The 18,965-nt window shown below is 39.5% G+C and overlaps 3 protein-coding genes across 3 annotated transcripts; all 3 read right to left on the bottom strand.

The window, feature by feature from the left end:
* Positions 1-3,487: 3,487 nt before the first annotated feature.
* susd4 (sushi domain containing 4) lies at positions 3,488-9,672 on the bottom strand. The gene is made up of 8 exons (XM_048228584.1): positions 9,217-9,672; positions 6,009-6,212; positions 5,723-5,896; positions 5,408-5,596; positions 4,891-5,082; positions 4,566-4,710; positions 4,086-4,471; positions 3,488-3,738 (listed from the first exon to the last, which is right to left on the bottom strand). Exons 1-8 carry the CDS (start codon positions 9,344-9,346, stop codon positions 3,701-3,703), a joined length of 1,458 nt encoding a protein of 485 aa, XP_048084541.1. The 5' UTR covers positions 9,347-9,672; the 3' UTR covers positions 3,488-3,700.
* A 281-nt stretch (positions 9,673-9,953) lies between these two features.
* LOC125284130 (complement component C1q receptor) lies at positions 9,954-13,178 on the bottom strand. The gene has a single exon (XM_048227914.1). It carries the CDS (start codon positions 13,067-13,069, stop codon positions 11,966-11,968), a length of 1,104 nt encoding a protein of 367 aa, XP_048083871.1. The 5' UTR covers positions 13,070-13,178; the 3' UTR covers positions 9,954-11,965.
* Positions 13,179-14,780: 1,602 nt separating this feature from the next.
* On the bottom strand, positions 14,781-16,866 carry LOC125284209 (complement component C1q receptor). Its single transcript, XM_048228048.1, has one exon. It carries the CDS (start codon positions 16,761-16,763, stop codon positions 15,066-15,068), a length of 1,698 nt encoding a protein of 565 aa, XP_048084005.1. The 5' UTR covers positions 16,764-16,866; the 3' UTR covers positions 14,781-15,065.
* Positions 16,867-18,965: the final 2,099 nt, after the last annotated feature.

Below are 18,965 nucleotides of genomic sequence, written 5' to 3' on the forward strand. Positions count from 1 at the left end.
GCGGACAATACTAGTAATAATAATAATAGTAATAATAATAATATAATAATAGTACATTAAAAGTAAATGTACTCAAGTACTGTACTTAAGTACGTTTTTCAAGTAGCTGTACTTTACTTACAGTAAGTATTCATTTTTTTTGGAAACTTGTGACTTTCACTTCACTACATTTTGAGGACAAATGTTGTACTTTTGACTCCACTAAAAGGAAAATAAGTATTTTTCAGTAAGTATACTTCCAATGAGGCTATTTGCATGAAATTGTCACCAGACATTAGTATCAACTCAGATAATCCACCCATATGACAAAATCCAAACATTAATGCCCATAAGTGGAGTTATGTTTAATAAAGAATGTGAAAAAAATGTTGACGTGTTCAATACTTATTTTCCCTGCTGTAAGTTATAGTGACTTACAGCAGGGAAAATAAGTATTGAACACGTCAACATTTTTTCAGAGCTACAACCCCAACCCCACGCATGTTTGTTTACAAGCCAAAGGATAGGACCCAGAAATTATATTTTTGTTAATAAGTCATATTGATTGACTAGGTAATAAACTTGATTCAATAAGGCTGGCATCTCAAATGGTAATTCTTCCAAGGATGTAATTTACGAACTTCAGAGCAATTTAAAAAATACATTAGCCTATTATGCTTATGAACAGAAAAAAAACCCCTGTTCATTCCACCTGTTGTTTGAGGTCAATAAGTCTATCAATAGGAAAAAGCAAGAAAATTTGCTACAAAAATGGTCAATATTGTACCAAATTGTCTTGCTCTTTTTCCTACCAACAGCACGGTGGCCTTGAACAACAGGGCTATGGGTTGAAAATGGGCAGTTTTGCTTGTAGCAAAATAGTGGCCAACCAAAGAACGTGCATTTTTCATTTCAGCATAAGTCTGTGGCCACCGCATCATTGACAAAATAAACATTATACAACACATCACTAGAGTAGAGAAATACTTTGTACTCTGAATACTTAAGTATTTTTAAGAACAAGTACTTGCATACTTTCACTTAACCATTTGACTTGACAACTTTCACTTGCAGTGGAGTAATTTTTGACTAGGAATATCTAGGCCTGTACTTTGACTTAAGTAAAGAAATTAAATAGGCTACTTCGTCCACCTCTGCTTGCATGAACAATAAGACCCAATTCCCACTGACGGTAAGATTTAGAAAGATTCTGTGTTGAAAGTTGTCATAACATTGGCAACTAACTTTTCACATTTAATGTCCAAAACCATATTAAGAGAAAACATGAGATAGTTTAAATAGCTATTTATGGTGGAAATGCCTCTTTGAAGTTCTGACATGCCTCATTTCAGTGCACTGTTTTTTCTTTTCAGATTGAATGACAATGAAATTCACTGGCTGTTAAACACGAGACCATTTACAATATGCCTCCCGCCCTCCAGGTGTCAGCAGAGTGTTGTCTTCCCAAATTCTAACCTTCATTTTTACCAACAGAAGAAACATAGCTTCCGCAAGCTTCAGTGTACGTAAAATAGCAAGTGTTTGTTTTCGTTATTTGAAAACGAACATAATTTAAACCTTTGTGCTTTTGTTATGGAGGAAAGACTGATTTACGCGGTGTCTGTGTATCCGGAGCTTTACAATTCAACTCTAAGTTCTTACAAAGATTTTAGCAAGAAAGCTGACGCATGGAGGTCTGTAAGTCTACAAACGGAGCTTCCAGGTAACGTTAACCGTTAATGTTAGCCCTGTCCAGAACGTCGTTAGCTTCTAACTAACTGCAGCAGATCCAGATCTATTGCATGTTTGTTTGTTAGTCACTGCAGTCAAACAATTTGTTTTACAATAACCTTCATATGTGTAGGAGCTCTTCACAGGCCCTTGTGTTGTAACGTGAATGCAGTTGTAGCTCTCGTCCAGATCCAACGTCAAGCTAGGGTAGCCTAGGTGTTTGTTTTCTTGAAATGTCTTCTTGCTGCTCTGTTGACCCATAAAGAATGTAGCCTACATGATGATGAGCCTTTTGCGTGTCTTTCAGTCTTTTAGGCGAACTCTCCTGTTGCTATATTTTTATGTCCTGTTCCTAATCATTACAGAGGAAGACTGTCGGAGGAAATGGAAAAGCCTGCGGGACCAGTTTATCAAAGAGCAGAGACGCCACGCCATGGGCAACAGCAGTCGGAAATGGAAATACACTGACCAGATGGCTTTCCTCACCCCTTTCATACAGTCCCGCTCCTCCATGTCCAATTTTTCAGTTGTGGAACCCGACGATGACAGAGATGACGACAAAGAAATGAATAATAACACCGGGCATGTTAGTCAAAAGATGAGGGGAGACCTGAGGGATGCAGAAACACCTCCTAACTTTCCAGTCAGCAGTGCGCTGTGGTCTGGTCAGAAGAGGTGGGAACTCAATGGACAAGAAGGCAATGAGGACGAGATGTTTCTCTTGAGCCTCCTTCCCCACCTGAAGAAGCTACCCTATGAAAAGAAGTGTGCGGTCAAATTGAAGTTCCACCAACTTCTTTATGAAGCAGAATTCCAGTAGCAAGACAACCCAACATTATCTTTTGTATCAGAAGTTTGAAATTTAATTTTTTTAACAATTGTATAAAGACTGCTGGGTATTCGTTCCAAGATACTGTGTATGGAAATGCTTGGAACATTTGGAAGAGGGGCAAAACAAATGGCAGTGTCCATCCACATCCATGATGCCAGGGCTGCGGCCTAGTTTTAGCTTCATATCTTCAGTTGATGGCCCATCGTTTTTTCTTGTTTGAAAGTGTTACACCCAACTGTTATTGTGTTCATAAACCTTAAAGATTGAAGCATGTTTTTTTTTGTAGAACAAACCTCTTATACGGTGAGGTTTTTTTTTATGCCATTGTAAGTAGCTTTGTCTGCAATGCAATTAGTTGTTTGAAACCATTTCTGACATTCAGGTGTTTTTCCTCTGGAATTTTTTTAAAAAACTATTTAAGACACTTTTGTAACAGTGCATTGAGTAATTGCACAAATTATAATACCTTTTTTTTATTTTTACATTGTTAATGTAGAAAACAAAAATCTGCTTTTTAAATTATATTTGTTAGCCAGACCCACTTGGATCAGAACATGTTCAGTCTTGTGTGGACTCATGCATTGTCTCAAGTGACTGCTAGGATTGATCAATATGTAGCCACATTACAACAGCCTGTCCGCATTGCTTAGTGGTCTTTTCAGTTACGCATGCAGTTAATGATGACTGCCATGCCATTTCCCATCCATCATTTAAATTTACATAATGAGTCATATTTTTTTGCACCTGATGTCTTGTTCAATCCAGAATTATTTGAAACGAGAATGTAGAAGAAATTCTGTCCATTATAAGTTTAAATGTAATAAAGTTATATATTACACTGATTTAAAGGCAATCTTTCAGTGACAAGATGTTGCATACATTACAAGAAAGTTAAAGGCTGATTACACAGTAAGTAATGGATCCATGGCCATCAACAAGTCAAGATTTGAACTTGAGGTTGTTTTATTGCTAATTTCTCTTTGATATATAACTTTTTACTTTGCGTTCCATTATGCACTTTTGTGATAACGCCACAAAATGTATTGCCAGAAAGAGGGAACAGTCTTGTGTGGTAAACCAATACATTTGCCGTGTGAGTCCTGTAATAACTGCATTAGAAATGTAACAATTAAAAGTCTGTTTAGAGTCATCTGGGCATCAGCTCTCATCGGTTCCATCTTCTACCAGAGGAATTTCTGGAAAGAGGAAAACTGGTAAGAACAAACATCATAGAATGTAGGTAGTCACTCTGTAAAGCTTGGAAAAACCTGTAAATGCTTTTTTTATAATAAATTATATATAATATTTCTCCAAATTATGCAAATTGTCATCTGAATGCAACACATACAATTTCAGAACATTAGATTCAAGAAGAGTCAGTGAGATATTACACATTTACATGTAAATTAGTTTGGTTTAATGTAAGTACTTTAACCTTGCATTTCTTTATGGCAGGCATGATATACAGATGCACTGTGAAATCCATATTTTATGGTGAATTAATTTGAGTTGCCATGGGATGGGGAGATAACAGAGAACTTACCATCCGCAATATCGACGCTGGGGCTAGTGGAGGCTGTCTCCTCTATGGAGGAGACCATGTTGGTTCTCTCTGAGGGGTTATTCATTCCACCTGCATTGGAAGATGACGCCTGGGTGCTCTGGACACATTCTGAGTTGTCTGAAAAGCTCTCATAGGTCTCACATTCACTGGTGTCTATGGGAGCTCTGCTCGGAGTCTCGCTGTGTCCTGGGTACTCAGGAGGCTGTGGCTCCTCCGCCTGCAGTATGTCCTCTAGGCTGACTGGAGGTGCAATCCTCTGGGGAGGAAGGGCTGCGCTACCCACTGCTTCCTCATAGGTAGGAAGCAGCACTGGGACACCATCCACTACAACAATGTTCTGGTCTCTGAGATCCTGGTCTTGATCCCTATTCAGATCGGAGTATAAGGCCAGTCTTAATGATTTTACGCTTGTCAATGGAGCACAAAACATAGTGGAAGTACCGTAAGGAAGTACCTTACCGTAAGCTCCACTGAGGCTTGCACTGGAACTGCGTCACCTTTACTATCATGACCAGGAGCAAAGCCAGCAGAACACCAGAGGCAGTGAACGCCCCCACTCGCCACTTGGTCAGGAGGCTGTCCTGAAAACCAGGCCAGGTGGGTTCTACAGCGAAAAAAAAAAAAAAAAACAGTTGTACTTTCTAAAACAGGTTACAGTAGTACACAGTAATGTCTTGCATAAATGAAATATCAATGTATGATATTAATGAGATATTAATTAATGGAAATGTCACTAATATCTTGTTGCCTTTTCCAACAGGAGAAGTGTACAGTGTTCACCTACCTGTTTTAATGCAATGGACGTGCAGGTGAGGAAACCACTCCCCATATTGACAAGTTATGTACTTGTAATCATTTGCCAGGGAGTAGCCAGGGTCACAGTAGAACTCTACCACTGTCCCATGGATGTACCGATCACAAGGTTGTGGGTGACACATGTAATCTCCGTGCTCTAACATTGGGGGCAGGGGACACACTGCCACAGAAGAGAAGAATTCAACACATTTATAAAGTGTAGAACAAATATTATTTTGACATATGTTGCATTAGTTGTGTATGATATTTTGTGGTGTATTTATTTAAATACTTTAATGTTATCCAATATCAGCTTAACCCTACACATTTTGACAACAGATCAGAAATGTTATGTGCTATAGTCTAGGCTATCATTGTTTTTGTTAGTATGTTTTTATTGATTCAAGTTTGAACAAGGTAGACAACAATGCTTTAAAACTAAACAAAAACAAACAAAAAATGAACAAACAACACACACACACACACACATACACACTTAAACTTACCCTCCACGTCAAGGCATCTGGGTGGTGTACTCGACCAGATAAGGTTATACATGCATTCCATCATCTCTGCACCCTCTAGTTTGTAACCAGGGAAACAGTGGTATTGCACCACAGTTCCAACTGGAACAGAAAACTGTGTTTCTGACAGGTTCATGTAGCTATGTGGGTTGATCAGTGGACGCAAGCAGCCTGCAAGGAAGAAAGATTGAGATGGTAAGATGTAAAATCCTCTGCCTGATGTCACCTCTTAGATGCTGAATATGTAGAGTGTACAGATTCTTCAGGGATGAAATGGATTTGCCGAAATAGAAACACCTTGACAAGTAGGTTGATTATCCCACGTCCCATCATCCTGACAGATAGAAACCATGTTGTCCATATCAGGGTAGCGAATCTGAAAGCCCTCATGGCAGCTAACACTTAGGATATCTCCAGGTCTGTAGGTGTGATTGGACACATTTGCATCTTCTATATAGGGAGGAAGACAATCTATGGAAGAAAAAGGACAGTCAGGAACCAATACCTCTTAAAACAGCTAACCTCATTTAAATTGTGTTAGTACTAGAGGGGAAAGATAGAGAATCATATGATATGTACCGACCTTCTTGTAGACACACTGGTCTGTGGCTCGGTCTCCAGCCAACTGATCCATTATTGAATCGGACGCAAACAACCTTAGCTGGTCCCTTGAGTCTGAACCCGTCCATACAGCGGTATCTGGCCACTGCATTAACAAAGAATACACCTGAGCTTGGTGTCCGGCTGCCATGCTCAAGGAAGCCAGGGTCCCCACAGATTTGTTGACCTACAAAACACAAAAAAATACACTTCAGGTAACGTGTTAATTAAAACTACAGTAAATATAAAAATCTAATATTTAAAGGTGCCCTGCCACATTAAACCGTTTTTACTTGTATTTTTAAAATATCCATATGTGTTTGTGTTACATCCTGAATGTGAAAATGAACTGCTGCCTCCTCTCTCAGCTCTAGCCACTGAAAAGAAATAAGCGGAGAAATCAGGCCAAAGACAAAAGCTGCTCAGTCTGACGTGGAATTGAATGAGCTCATTACTATTCATGAACTCGTCTAGTTAAGACCGCACCCACAGTTGTCTAGCTCAGTGACAGTTTTCGTATGCAAGGATTTGTATTGTCAACTTAAGGAAGTGAAATGTTATACAGGTTTAATGCACTCGCTAGCCTAGCAGGTTTTATGCCCATTTGGACAATGCTAGCACTCGCTAGCCAAGCTAAGTTCATGCCTCGAAGCTAAAATTAGTTGATAACAGCTGTCATGTTATGGATGAAACCGACTAGCTGTTAGCCAATCAGAGTCAAGCAGCTTAGCTCGTTGAATATTAATGAGAACTGGCGCAAATCTTCCTGCAGGCTTTCTATACCATGCTAAAATGGCTTGAAACACGGTAACCAAGGCATTTTTTCCACAAAAAATGTTACAGAGTTCATGGTAGAACTTCAGACATTACCACAAAGTAATGAAATACGTGTGGCAGGGCACCGCTATCATGAATGGTACATGCTTTTCAGTTAAATGGTTGGTGCACTTGTTACAAACTGGAAGTATGCTAAATGGTTAAATATCTGACAGAGAAATGGAGTGCAGAGTACAGAAAATTGGCAGGAAAACACTGACTTGACTTTCACAATAATCCTCTCTTGATATGAGCCATCGCTTACCGTATGTGAAAGTTGTAGAATACCATGGAATTATGAAATATCAACTGATAAAGCAGATTAATGGTTATTATTTCTGAGAAATGACACACTACTCTCTGCCCTTTCTCTCCTGTAGCATTTGATCAGTGGTCTTTTTAAGTTGAACTAGGGTAGTGCTTAACTAACGAGGCTACAAACTATTGTTAAATATACATTCTATACAAAGCCATAGCCATGGAGTTAACATTGGCATAAGATAGAATGGCACACGAAAATGAAAAAAAAAAAAAAAAAACAATATTATTAGGCATTATTTTTTAAAGGAAAACATATCACCTCATGTGTTTGTGAATTTGTTCCCCCCAATGTTGACTCTACATACGGCCTTGAATTATTCACATGAATTCAGTGCCAAATACATTTGAATGAATTTTAAGGCAGTGCTGGTCAAGTGGATTATTTGATTTTATACTCAAGGTACACATATAGCTGGCCTTCTCACTATGCTATAAACTCAAGGTGATGCACCTGCTGTGTTTGTGCTCTGAAGCAGGTCTTCCTCCTGACATCAGAATACTGCTATTTCACCTCTGAAAATGAGCTTTTATTGCCAGTCTTTTATTGTTTAAAACGGTTCAAAATTCAGCCATACTCTTCTTCAGTTGGCCAGGGAGTGCTCTTTCCTGCACCCTATCATTGGAACAGCCTTTTATTACACACGGATGCAGCCACTATTGAGATTTCAAAATGAGGATTCAAAACATATATTTTTTCAATTTCAAAACAGTATGGCCTGGAGTCAAATCCACCACCTGTATAATACCTCTTTAAGCATTTTTGATGTGATTATTTTCAAGGAAATGTTTGTTTTATTTCAAGTCATTTTTAAATTATATTGTATTTGGTTTAAACACCTTCTTATCATTACTCTTTACATGGCATTGTTTTATTGTTCATTGTTTATTTGTCTTTCTTTTGTTCACTCATTCATTCTCTTTTATTTTCTTTTGTCTCATTTTCTTCTAAATTTCTAAAGTGTAATTAGATCATTTTGCATGATGATAAGGCACTATAAACAAGAAATTGATTGATAGATTCTTTTTGGTGTTTATATTTTCCCATCCCATTTTCTTTTCATTTTATTCAACAATGTTCACCTTCTTGTGTATGATAAAGGGGTGCTTTCAGTCTGTTTTCACAGTATCAAAGGACAGGGAAAAAGTTCATTAAGTCTGAAGTCTTGAAAACCTTCTCACCCCATTTACCATCATATGCTTTCTTTTACAGGTAAAGCAATACACACTCAGTCCAAAGGTTGGCTCACTGTCAGATGTCTGTCATGGGATTTTCAAGTGACTAGCCCATTCATTTATCACAAATGTATTGAGCTAAGCATTTTTTCTGCGAAATGTTGAATCTGCAGCACACTGTTTGAGGCGGTAAATTTATCAAATGAGAGAAGAGAAAGACTCCCCAGGGCCCAACAGCCTTTTCTTACACCTGAGCCTTTGGACCTTAGCCCATAATTAATTAATTAATTAATTAATTACGGCATATACTTCAAAGCGAAATCTCACTATATAACAGGTCTCAGAAATGGCCTATTTTATGCTGTACTTAAATTTTATTTAACCATGTCCCTTTGCAATTCCTTGTCTGCTTTGCCACTGTGGTAAGACTACTGTAATTATGCTGACCTACATATAGGTAATAAAAATTCAGCTGACGCTGGTCAATGCAGTTAGGTTAATCTGTGTATTTGTTCATGGTTACATTTAGAGTTATCTTATAGAAAGGACACTTAATAAATGTTACTTTTATCAGATTGTCTGAACTAGCAGGCCTATTTCTGCTATTGTGGTTAAGCTCCTGTTTGAGACCATTGAAAGTGCCAGTGCAAGACCTTCCAGCCCTTCAAACAACACTCTACAGCACTGTGTCTTGATTTGCAAATCATTCATCATTCACCACAATCAATGTCCCAGGTAAATCACACGAATAACAACGTAATGCAATGGCATAGGCTGCAGCATGCATATTTTGCTTATAGTCAAGCACTCCATCGATTATCGTCGTCAATCTGTAACCTGCCTACCCTACACCCTGAAATAGCACAGCCAAAGAGCCTTACCTACTACGGTTACGTCTGAAGCTGTCAACACTTCATGTAGAAGAATAGCTGCGAACAAACAAAACTGTATTCGGGGAAGGTTGCATCGAAATAAAAATGATTCTTTTAGCATACTGACATGATGATACATATTTCACCATGTATAGAATCCGCCTAAATTCAAGTTAAAACATAACAAAGGCGGTGATATCTGGCAGATGAGCTCGGAATTCCGTAAGCTTGGAGCTCCCATAGACGCGACGGAGTGATCCTGGGCATATTTACAGCTCTGTTTTTATAGTAATTCAAGTTTGAACGCGAAACATCTACAAGACCTTTGGAACCAGTATACGGGAAGCAGTGATATAATTTCATACTCTATCGGCCGAAGGAAAATGCGTCATCCAAACGATACTGCATCCGTGCTCCACCCCTCACCAAAGCAAGGTTGAACCACAGAAATCAACGACTAGGCTGCAGATGGGTGCTTATCACACATTGTACCGCTATTCAGCTAAAAGTAGCTAAAATCCTCCTAGCCTTTGTAGTTTAGCACGAGCACAGGCGCGCGCACACACACACACACACGGTGTCTTGAGTGCTACTTTATGGGAACATCAGCCAGTGTGACTAAGAGCCTCTGACATGTTTCACCTACTAGACATAGGCTTATAACATTTCTGCTTTTCTGTAAATTAATGGAATGGAATTCCATAGGCAATAACAACTGACAAGTTAATGTGATCTTATTTATGTAGCCTAATGGCTCAATCAGGTCTCTCATTTTTATTTTACATGTCTTATTTATTGCAATACATTACTGCAGTACATAACATGATTTTTTTAACTCAATGTTTTTGTGACTCAGGTCTGTCTGGTAGAGCATTACTCTCACACTCAGGTCTGTGTGTGAAAGAGAGAGAAAGGTGTGATGTGAGTGCATGACTGTTTTTGCACGTGTGTGTGTGTGTGTGTGCGCGTGTGTCTGTTGCTCAGAGAATAGGAATGTCGTTGGGATTCTGGAAGGGCATGGTGTGGGCTTCCTGTGCTCCATGGAGAAAAGGCTCCAGCTCTTCATCAGGAAGGCCCTGCCCCTGTGTATGTATACAGGCCAAGGTTGTCTGCTCTCCTCTGAAGTTTCTAACCTGAAGATTGTGACTCTCTGACATCCTTTTCAAGTGCGGATGTAGCCGACAGGGATGCTGGAAAGGGAGTGCAGCCGGAGAACTGAACCTGAAGCCTGGAACAAGTGCTGTGCTGAACGCACCAGCTTTTCTATAGTCTTTAAAGCAATGGCATCTTCATCATCAGCGTTGATAGCTCTGAATTAATAAGATAGAGATTGTTCCATGTAATGGATAGTAATTTTAGACGATGGATCAAGTTAACCAAATAATTTGTAATCAAAGTAACCAACAGGGGGACAAGAAGGAAATGAAAAAGAACAATCAAGATAACATCAGTATACCGTATCATAATAATGATTTGTCTTATAATAAAATTGGGTTGAAGTATTGAACTCAAACTGTAGTTAATACACAAACTCAAGCTCACAACTCCTGGAGATAGTTTTAAACCCAGCTTGTTAGGTAGATAAAATAACAAACTGAGTAAAATCAAGTCTGTTTCTCTCTCCTCTGAAAAAATGTTTCAAAACCCTCCATCAGTGCTTTCAAATCAATCCACATGAACAAGGTCTCCTCTGTTAGCAGGGCTGATGCATAGGTTGGATTTTTTTTTTCTTAACCCAAAAACATGCAGAGGCTTTATTAAGGCTATACGTATGATTTGACATTCAGTAAACACAACATCAAGTTCTACTGCACTGTCTATTGACCTCCACATACTTGCAAGTCTGAGTAATTGTTCATCAAAATGTCTTCAATACATTACTATTCAGTTAAATTCAGTTCATGTGTTCATTAACCTTTACTCAATGTATCAAATAACAACAAAAACGTCTGCAAACCAGTAGCTCCCGAGCAAATATTTAATTACATGACCAATGTATCATAATTATATGGTCATCTATCATATGTTTTAAACAGATCAAAATACATAATTTCTCTGAAAAATAACCATTAAAAAATTCTGAAATGTGTCAATCCAGAATTTGAAGCTCATGCCGTGTCTGTTCATTTGTCTACTTTCTGCGTTTGCAATTGAACACATTTTGCATTATGGTGCATATACTGTAGTCAGACATTGAACACTTCTCTGACTTGTTAAGGCACTGCCCTTCGTGCATGTACCAATGTTCAAGAAGGACACTAATTGCAGTTATGTGAGCTTAGAGTAATGCTCTATGGCAAGGTTGTCTTCTTGATTGGATATATAAAATACATTAAATACAACATAAATGTATTCAGTAATTGATGCTAAATACCCTAAACTGATGGATATTTATGTTGGTATCCGAGCTCAATGCAAATCCTGAAGAGATCTTCTGAGCCTCTACCCAGGCCTGCTGATAAACAGGTGTATGCTTGTTACTCTGACAGAACAATTCTCTACCAATGCACTGAAATCCAGCAATGCAAGTCAATTCTATTTTGGAAAATAAATATGGACCAACTTATCAAAGGCTCTAGTGAATAAAATGAGATATAAAGAAAAATAAAAGAGAAATGAAATAAACATGAAAAATATAAGAATGAGCTCAAATTAATGACAGACAGTAGCCCAGACAGATGAGTTGGCAGTGTTACACAGCTGTTATAGAACCATTACATGTTCATGTGCTTTTAAGCAAAGATGCCAACAAGGCTCTTCAGCTATAACTACTTTGCATACAGTCTCTATCAGATGTTGAACTGATGTTGGGCTCATCCATTTTTTGTTTCCAGTAACGTACAAAAAACATAACTGCGACAATGCCCACCAAGATCAAAAGTATGATACCAATGAACTTGCCTGAGGCTCCTGCAGATGCATGGCCCGTAGTGTAATTTACAGACGGTGTGTGAATGACACTATTAGTTAACAAGTCAATATTAGGTAACAAGTCACTCTCATCAGACTTGACGCATCTATCCTTGCCCACAAGTCTGAAACCATTTCTGCATGAACACTCGTAATCACCGAGTGTATTAAAACAATGGGCATCATGACAACTGCCTTGTTCACATTCATCGATATCCAGACAAACATTTTCTTGATCCAATATGTAACCATCCGGGCAAGAGCAGGACGTGCCCACACAATCCGCAGCGCAGCTTTCTGAAGTACATTTAATTACACATCGCCTTTGATCTTTCCTGTTGATTACAAAGTTCGGAAAACACGAACACTTAAACCCATGATCTACCCCAGTGCAACGATGTTCACACGCGCCTGATAGACAGCCATTGGTGTCATAGTAGAAGATACTGTACTCCGGTTCCTCCAATTTAAAGTCAAAGCAAACGTCTTCCGGGACATTTTCACACAATAACCCATCGCTTTGGACCTTACACAGTTTCTCAGTCCATGTTAGGTCAGCAGAGATAGATACGCAACTTGGAGCGCACACCGTCTCTTTGCTTCCCCAATTAGTAAACTCCGTGGTTTGCGAGCCAGATGTCCAGATGTACCCTTTCAAGGGCGACATATCATTTGTACATTGCAAGTCGGGAAGACGCAGACCTATCCAGAAATCCCCGTGCATATCCATGAGCAAGTCTCTAACAAGATCACTCGCAGCCTTCGATGGCACTGTTATTAGTTGGCCTCCCATATCTTGGCATAGTTGTTTAGATGTCTGGAAATCTGAAGAAAACTTAAAAGCAGCTTTGCACACCTTATTGTTACAAGTGCAATTTCGTGGTACACCATCACTCGAAAGAAACAACGCAATGAAAAAAGTCAGCCTAACTGAAAAACGAAATAATTCCATTATTCGTGGATTGCGCCCCAGACTTTTTCTGCTTGGTATAGTCGATCCCGACTTGCCAGTAACATGCAACTACGAATTGAGCAAGAGCTCTGTGTGAACCATCCCTGCCACTTCCTGAGATAAGACTTGTAGTGGAAGGAAATAAGTTTGTATTCGTCAGAACAGAACGGGATATGAAGATTTCCCAATGACGAAAGGATTGAACTGTTCTTAGACCATGAAATTAATCATTAATAATAATTTATAGTGACTTGATCACCACGTTCCGCTGAAATAGTAATTCCTATCAACATATTTAATGGCAGAACATGACTTGGATCATAATTAAACCCTTGTATATTTTTTTGTTACACAGCCAATGTCCCCGGGTCTGGTGGGCCCACCACATTGGCTGTTAAATCAATACAGCCATAACAATTTATGTAAAATAACAGATGTTTACTTTAGCTGAATTACCAATCATAGACATAATTTATGGTTCATATTTGCCATTTACCCCTGTGAGATCACATTTATGATCATATGATCATTTTCGTTTAGATGAGAAAATTCCATTATAAAAAAGGTTAAAAAAAAATATAAACAAGATTTTTGATCATTGGTGCTTATTTCTAGAACTTAATCAGGGGGTCGTTTCTAGAAAGCATCGTTTGCTAACTTGCGTCGCAACCTTGGTAGTTCGCTCCATCGTTCTTGGATTTGGTGTTTCTAGAAAGGGTAGTTCGAACTGTCAATCGCAAACAAGGACGCAAAGTTTGGTCGTTTGAACTACTGCCCCTAGGCAGTCGCACTTGTGTCGTTCCTTGGTAGTTCCTGTTGGTGTCCGGAGCGCCTAACCAAAAATCACAACCGCCTAACCAAAATTTGTGGATTTTAGTGGATGTTTATCTCGTGACTCAATGATTGATCTATCCTGTAGCTTAATTTTGATTAAGACACTGCTCCCCTACTTGGCTCATTCTTGCTATTTATGTTAATTAAAGTATTGCCTTGCTTTTAGTATTATAATCTTCACAGTCCCTAACAACAGCAGTGTTAAATGGTGTAGTGGCTAAAGCAGATGACTTATTATCCCAACGTTGTAGGTTCGATTTTCTTATGATGTGAGATTGTCCTCTTGCTTCTCGCTGCAGGTGAACTAGTGTGACACGTAGATTCAATTGTTTTTGACTGATGTATTGTACCTATGGTCTCTCGATGTAGAGTAACTATATACATAAATATGTATGGTCAAAACCTATTGTTGTGTCTCGTAGGCCTACTCTTACTCAGAGATGAGTAGAACTGACAGAACATTTCTAGGGGGTGAGGTATTACACGTTGCCACTGTTTCCACCAATGATATGTATCTCTGCATCATCAACAACGTTGTTGGAACTATGGTGTTCGAACGTCGGAGGTAGCTTAATTGCGACACAGGTACGATGCTTTCTGGAAACAGGTGTAACAGTGTCGTTGTTTAGTCGCAAGTTGCGTTGTACCATGGTGGTTGAGCAATGTCGTTGCTAACTTTTCTAGAAACGACCCCCAGAACAGGTGAAAGTGCTTGAAATGTAACAATGCAGGTGCAGAAAGACTACATTTTCGCACACAGACTCCTACACTCAGACACGCACACATACAGGCGCACAGACAAACACACACACATACAGTAGGCCCAGTTAGGAAGAGGACACAGTTAAGATACATAGCACCTTATTACAAGGGTTAATTAGGCTAGATTATCGGTTTTATTCAGTGTTTATGTCAACGATACACCATATACGAATTCCAGAATATCATCAACATGTTTGTGGTATAAATAAGTACAACAATGTTGCACAACAATGAAGCTCTAGTTTTAATTCAAAGCGCAATTCTGTTTTGAATGTTTCATGTTTTGAGTGCAGGTGCATAGCCACATCAAAGATTCAAGACTAAACAATGTCACACTTAAATGACCATACACATGTACACAGTACACTGTCCCTTAAATCAACGTGTTGCTGTTGAACATTCATGTCATGTCATGTATTTTCTCTGGCATTGGTCCAAGACCAGAGGACACCCAACAATAACTGTCCGCCGTTGGGCTTGGCTTCTTCTTATGGCTCTTAGAACGATTACAGCGGCAAATGACGATAACAACAGTCAGAAAAATTAAAATAATGAGCGGTATGACTGATGCTAAAACACAGACCAGCACCCACGAATTAATGACTGGTGCTTTATATACAGTGTCACTGGTGTTGCTAAGATCTCCAAATGGTGCGTGCGTAATGGAGTGGTTGGATGGATTTTTGGAAGTAGAGGTTGGTGAATAAGTAACCACTGGGTCAGCTGTAACCTGTGGTACTTGAAATGGACTCTGTGTGACCTTGGGGTCTTGTGTATGCTCACTGGAAACTCCAGACTTTTCGGCGATGCAAGATATTCCATTGCCCGCCAATTTAAAATTGGGTCTGCAAGAGCACATATAACTCCCCACGGTATTTCTACATTTATCTTCACAACGATTTGTCTTCAGATCGAGACATTCGTCAATGTCAACACATGACAAACCCCCGTCCAATGACTTGAACCCTGCGGAACAGTAACAGGAGAAGGACCCTAAAGAATTCAGGCAACCTTGATGACATATTGACTGGGTACACTCGTCGACATCTTGACACTGCCCATCGGCTGAAGTAAAGCCCTCTCTACACTGACAGGTGTAACTTCCATTGGTATTACGGCATATGTGCTCACCGCATGGAGGTGACACAGTACACTCATCGATATCAACACAGCTGATCTGATCTGCTGCCAACTGGAATCCATCTGGACAGACACACACGAATCCCGAGGTGTTAGTGAGGCAGTTGTATTTACATGGTGCAGACAGGCAATAATTTTTAAGGATGCATGAGATTCCATCATCACCCAGTTGATACCCGTCATTGCACCCACAGTGAACTCCTGCTTCTTCTGCAACACAAAAATGTTCACATCCTCTTTTCACGTTCTCACAGCTTGTTTTCCGATCATTGCAGAACGGACCCGGAGATGTCCATGCAAAAACACCGTCATTTTCTTTACAAATCGTATAATTTAACTGACCAGAATCACATAATATCTCAGCAAATGTCCCATGCGGCCAACGAGCAAAGCCACTGTCTTGATTAAGAGGAGAGGCCGAAAAGGGGACAGTGTAACTTACAGTTGAGGGTCCCATCACCGAAAGGGTTGGACACGTTCCTTTGAAATAAAAGCGACACAAGTAAAAATGTTTTGTTTTGCAAGACGTGTCAATCCACTTGAGGTCAAGGCTGGATGATCTCTGAACTACAACGCAACGTTCTGCAGTGCACGTGTTCTCTGGATCTTTTTCCCAGTTAGAATACTGGGAATCCTCTGCTCCAGAAATCCATTTAAAACCTTTTAAATTTAAGATGGGCAGGGTGCAGTGACTTTTTGGTAGCCGAAGTCCGATCCAAAACTTGATGTCTTTTTCGCTGAGCTGTGAGACAACGAATTCCACTTCACTTAATTCAGATTGATCTCGAATAGTGGCTATGTCGCCTCCGAGGTCCTTACACTTGTCTGCAGTCTCATGAAACGAAAGTCCCTCACTATACCAAGTGAAGCAAGCCTTTGGAGTGCAAACGGTTGCCGTTGGAGGAGAGTGTACTTTACACGCAACAAAAATGGGGCACAGTAAAAGCAACGACAACATTTTACCCTACCTAAAATAATACATAAATAAATGGTTTATCAAAATAGCATATAGTTCAGTTAAGTTGGCAGCGCAATGCTGAGAACCCAATAGTTAGCCTACACGCCCCAAGACACAGTGATTGAATCGTACACAAAGTGCGACATCCTGTTTTGTGGATTACTTAAAACGGAAATAATATCTTGCAGGTTTCTTTTGTCTCCTCTTCCCTCTAGTTCCTTTCTGGAAACAAAGAAGCTGCTTCCTTATTTCCCCAGATGTCTTCGACATTATAACAGTCTGAAAACGTTTACGCAACTCACCACAGATTGGTAAAACATACAATATTTAATTTCACTCATTAATTTGTGCTTTTTCACAGCGCACATATATAGCATATGTGCTGTTAAGTTGTCAGCGGTAGCCTACTTGGTGGCTTTGCAGCCTTCCATGACTGAAAGGACTTTATCGATCAGTATCTATTTCTCAAACAACTTAGTATAAATTACCTCCGGAATATAACCCTAGTCCCATGTATAGACTAACTTTAGGTAGGCCATGAAGTGTGGACAGGCCCATGCCTCACAAAATGAGGTTCCAAAGACAACAGAAAATCATTAGTCCCAAGGAAAATAATAAAAGACAGGTATACAACCTTGACCATTGACCTCAGTTAAATTGAGGAAGGATGGGTGGCACCCTTATTTACGGTATGAACATCCCATAACATTTGCTATTTCAAGGGATTTAAACAGGCTACAGAAAGATAGGATTATAAAAAAAACGAATGTTCAGATAGAAATAAATGATTTAGTCAATGTATATGTACATTTCACTTGTCCACTCAAAAGTTCCTCTTCTCTGGCTGACATCTGCAGTGGCGCCAGGTTATTGTTCCAACAGCCTGCAATGTGTAGATAAATCTAGCTGTGCATCCTGTGTTTGTTTAAAAAGGCGGGGTCACCATTTCAATGGGAGGAAATACCCAAAGAGCCCAGTCTACTGTTTTCTTGCATGAATTGGTCTCTCTTGCTCTCTCTCACCTTTACACACGTACACACACACACACACAATCATCTGAAAGTAATTTTATGTAGTCTGAAATGTGTAACTTACAACTTATCTCAGTGGAGGCATACATGCACAATTTTACCTGATATTCTTAATAAAAAAAACTAAACTTGAAAGGAGGCAAACGTAATTTCGTGAGACCTGATTTCAGACAGTGCTGACTGAAATTGAGGAGATTTTAAGTTCCAAGCCTTACTGGACTACATCTCAACAGATGTGGCTGACATAGATCCAGTAACTGATCTGGTCCTCACAGGGTGGCTGGAACCCAGTGTTTGTTAAGTGTTTTGTGTTCTGTGTGTGTGTGTGTTTTTATTTTACTTTATTTTATTTTCTCATCCATATGTTCTCTCTGCTCACCATCGTGGTGCTGGACCCTCAGCTGTCAAGAGCCCCGTCGCCATATGGTCATGTTACTGGAGTCATCCTAGGGACAGACGGAAGAGTCTGCACTGCAGTGGTCAGGGTCTAAGACAAGATCATACACCCGACTTTTAGCTTGCCTCTCCGCTCTCTCTGACAGACATGGATGCGGTCAGCCCTTATTAGTCACTCTCTTCAATGCATCCTGTCTTGAGACCTTAGACTGTGTTGCCCCACTAAAACAAAAGCGTGTCAAAACTATCACCACTCCATGGTTAAATGCCACTACCCGTTCTGTCAGAAAATCTTGCAGGAAAGCAGAGCGCAAATGGAAAAAAGAGAAGCTTCAGGTCTTCTATGACCTTTTCAGAGATTCTCTAAAGATCTACCAAAACTCTGTTAAGGCAGCAAAGGTAGAGTATTATGCTCAGCATATAAACAATAATGCTCATAGGCCAAAAGTTTTATTTAATACCATTAATTCTATTATAAATCCTGCCTCTGCATCATCTACTTTTGCCCCTTTAACAGAAATTTGTGAGAAGTTCCTCAACTTCTTCATCGATAAAATTGACAAAATAAAATCTCAAATCTCACCTCACATTCTTTTAGCAGTTGACTCTGGATCTTGCGCCCTCTTGGTGCTTCTTGATCTGAGTGCAGCATTCGACACCATCGACCATAACATCCTATTAAAACGCTTGGAGGATGAAGTTGGTCTCCAGGGTTCTGTTTTGCAATGGTTCTCTTCTTATCTTAGTGATAGATCATTTTCAGTTAGTTCAGGCA

This window comes from Alosa alosa, chromosome 19 (assembly GCF_017589495.1).
Source record: "Alosa alosa isolate M-15738 ecotype Scorff River chromosome 19, AALO_Geno_1.1, whole genome shotgun sequence".
NCBI lineage: Eukaryota > Metazoa > Chordata > Actinopteri > Clupeiformes > Clupeidae > Alosa > Alosa alosa.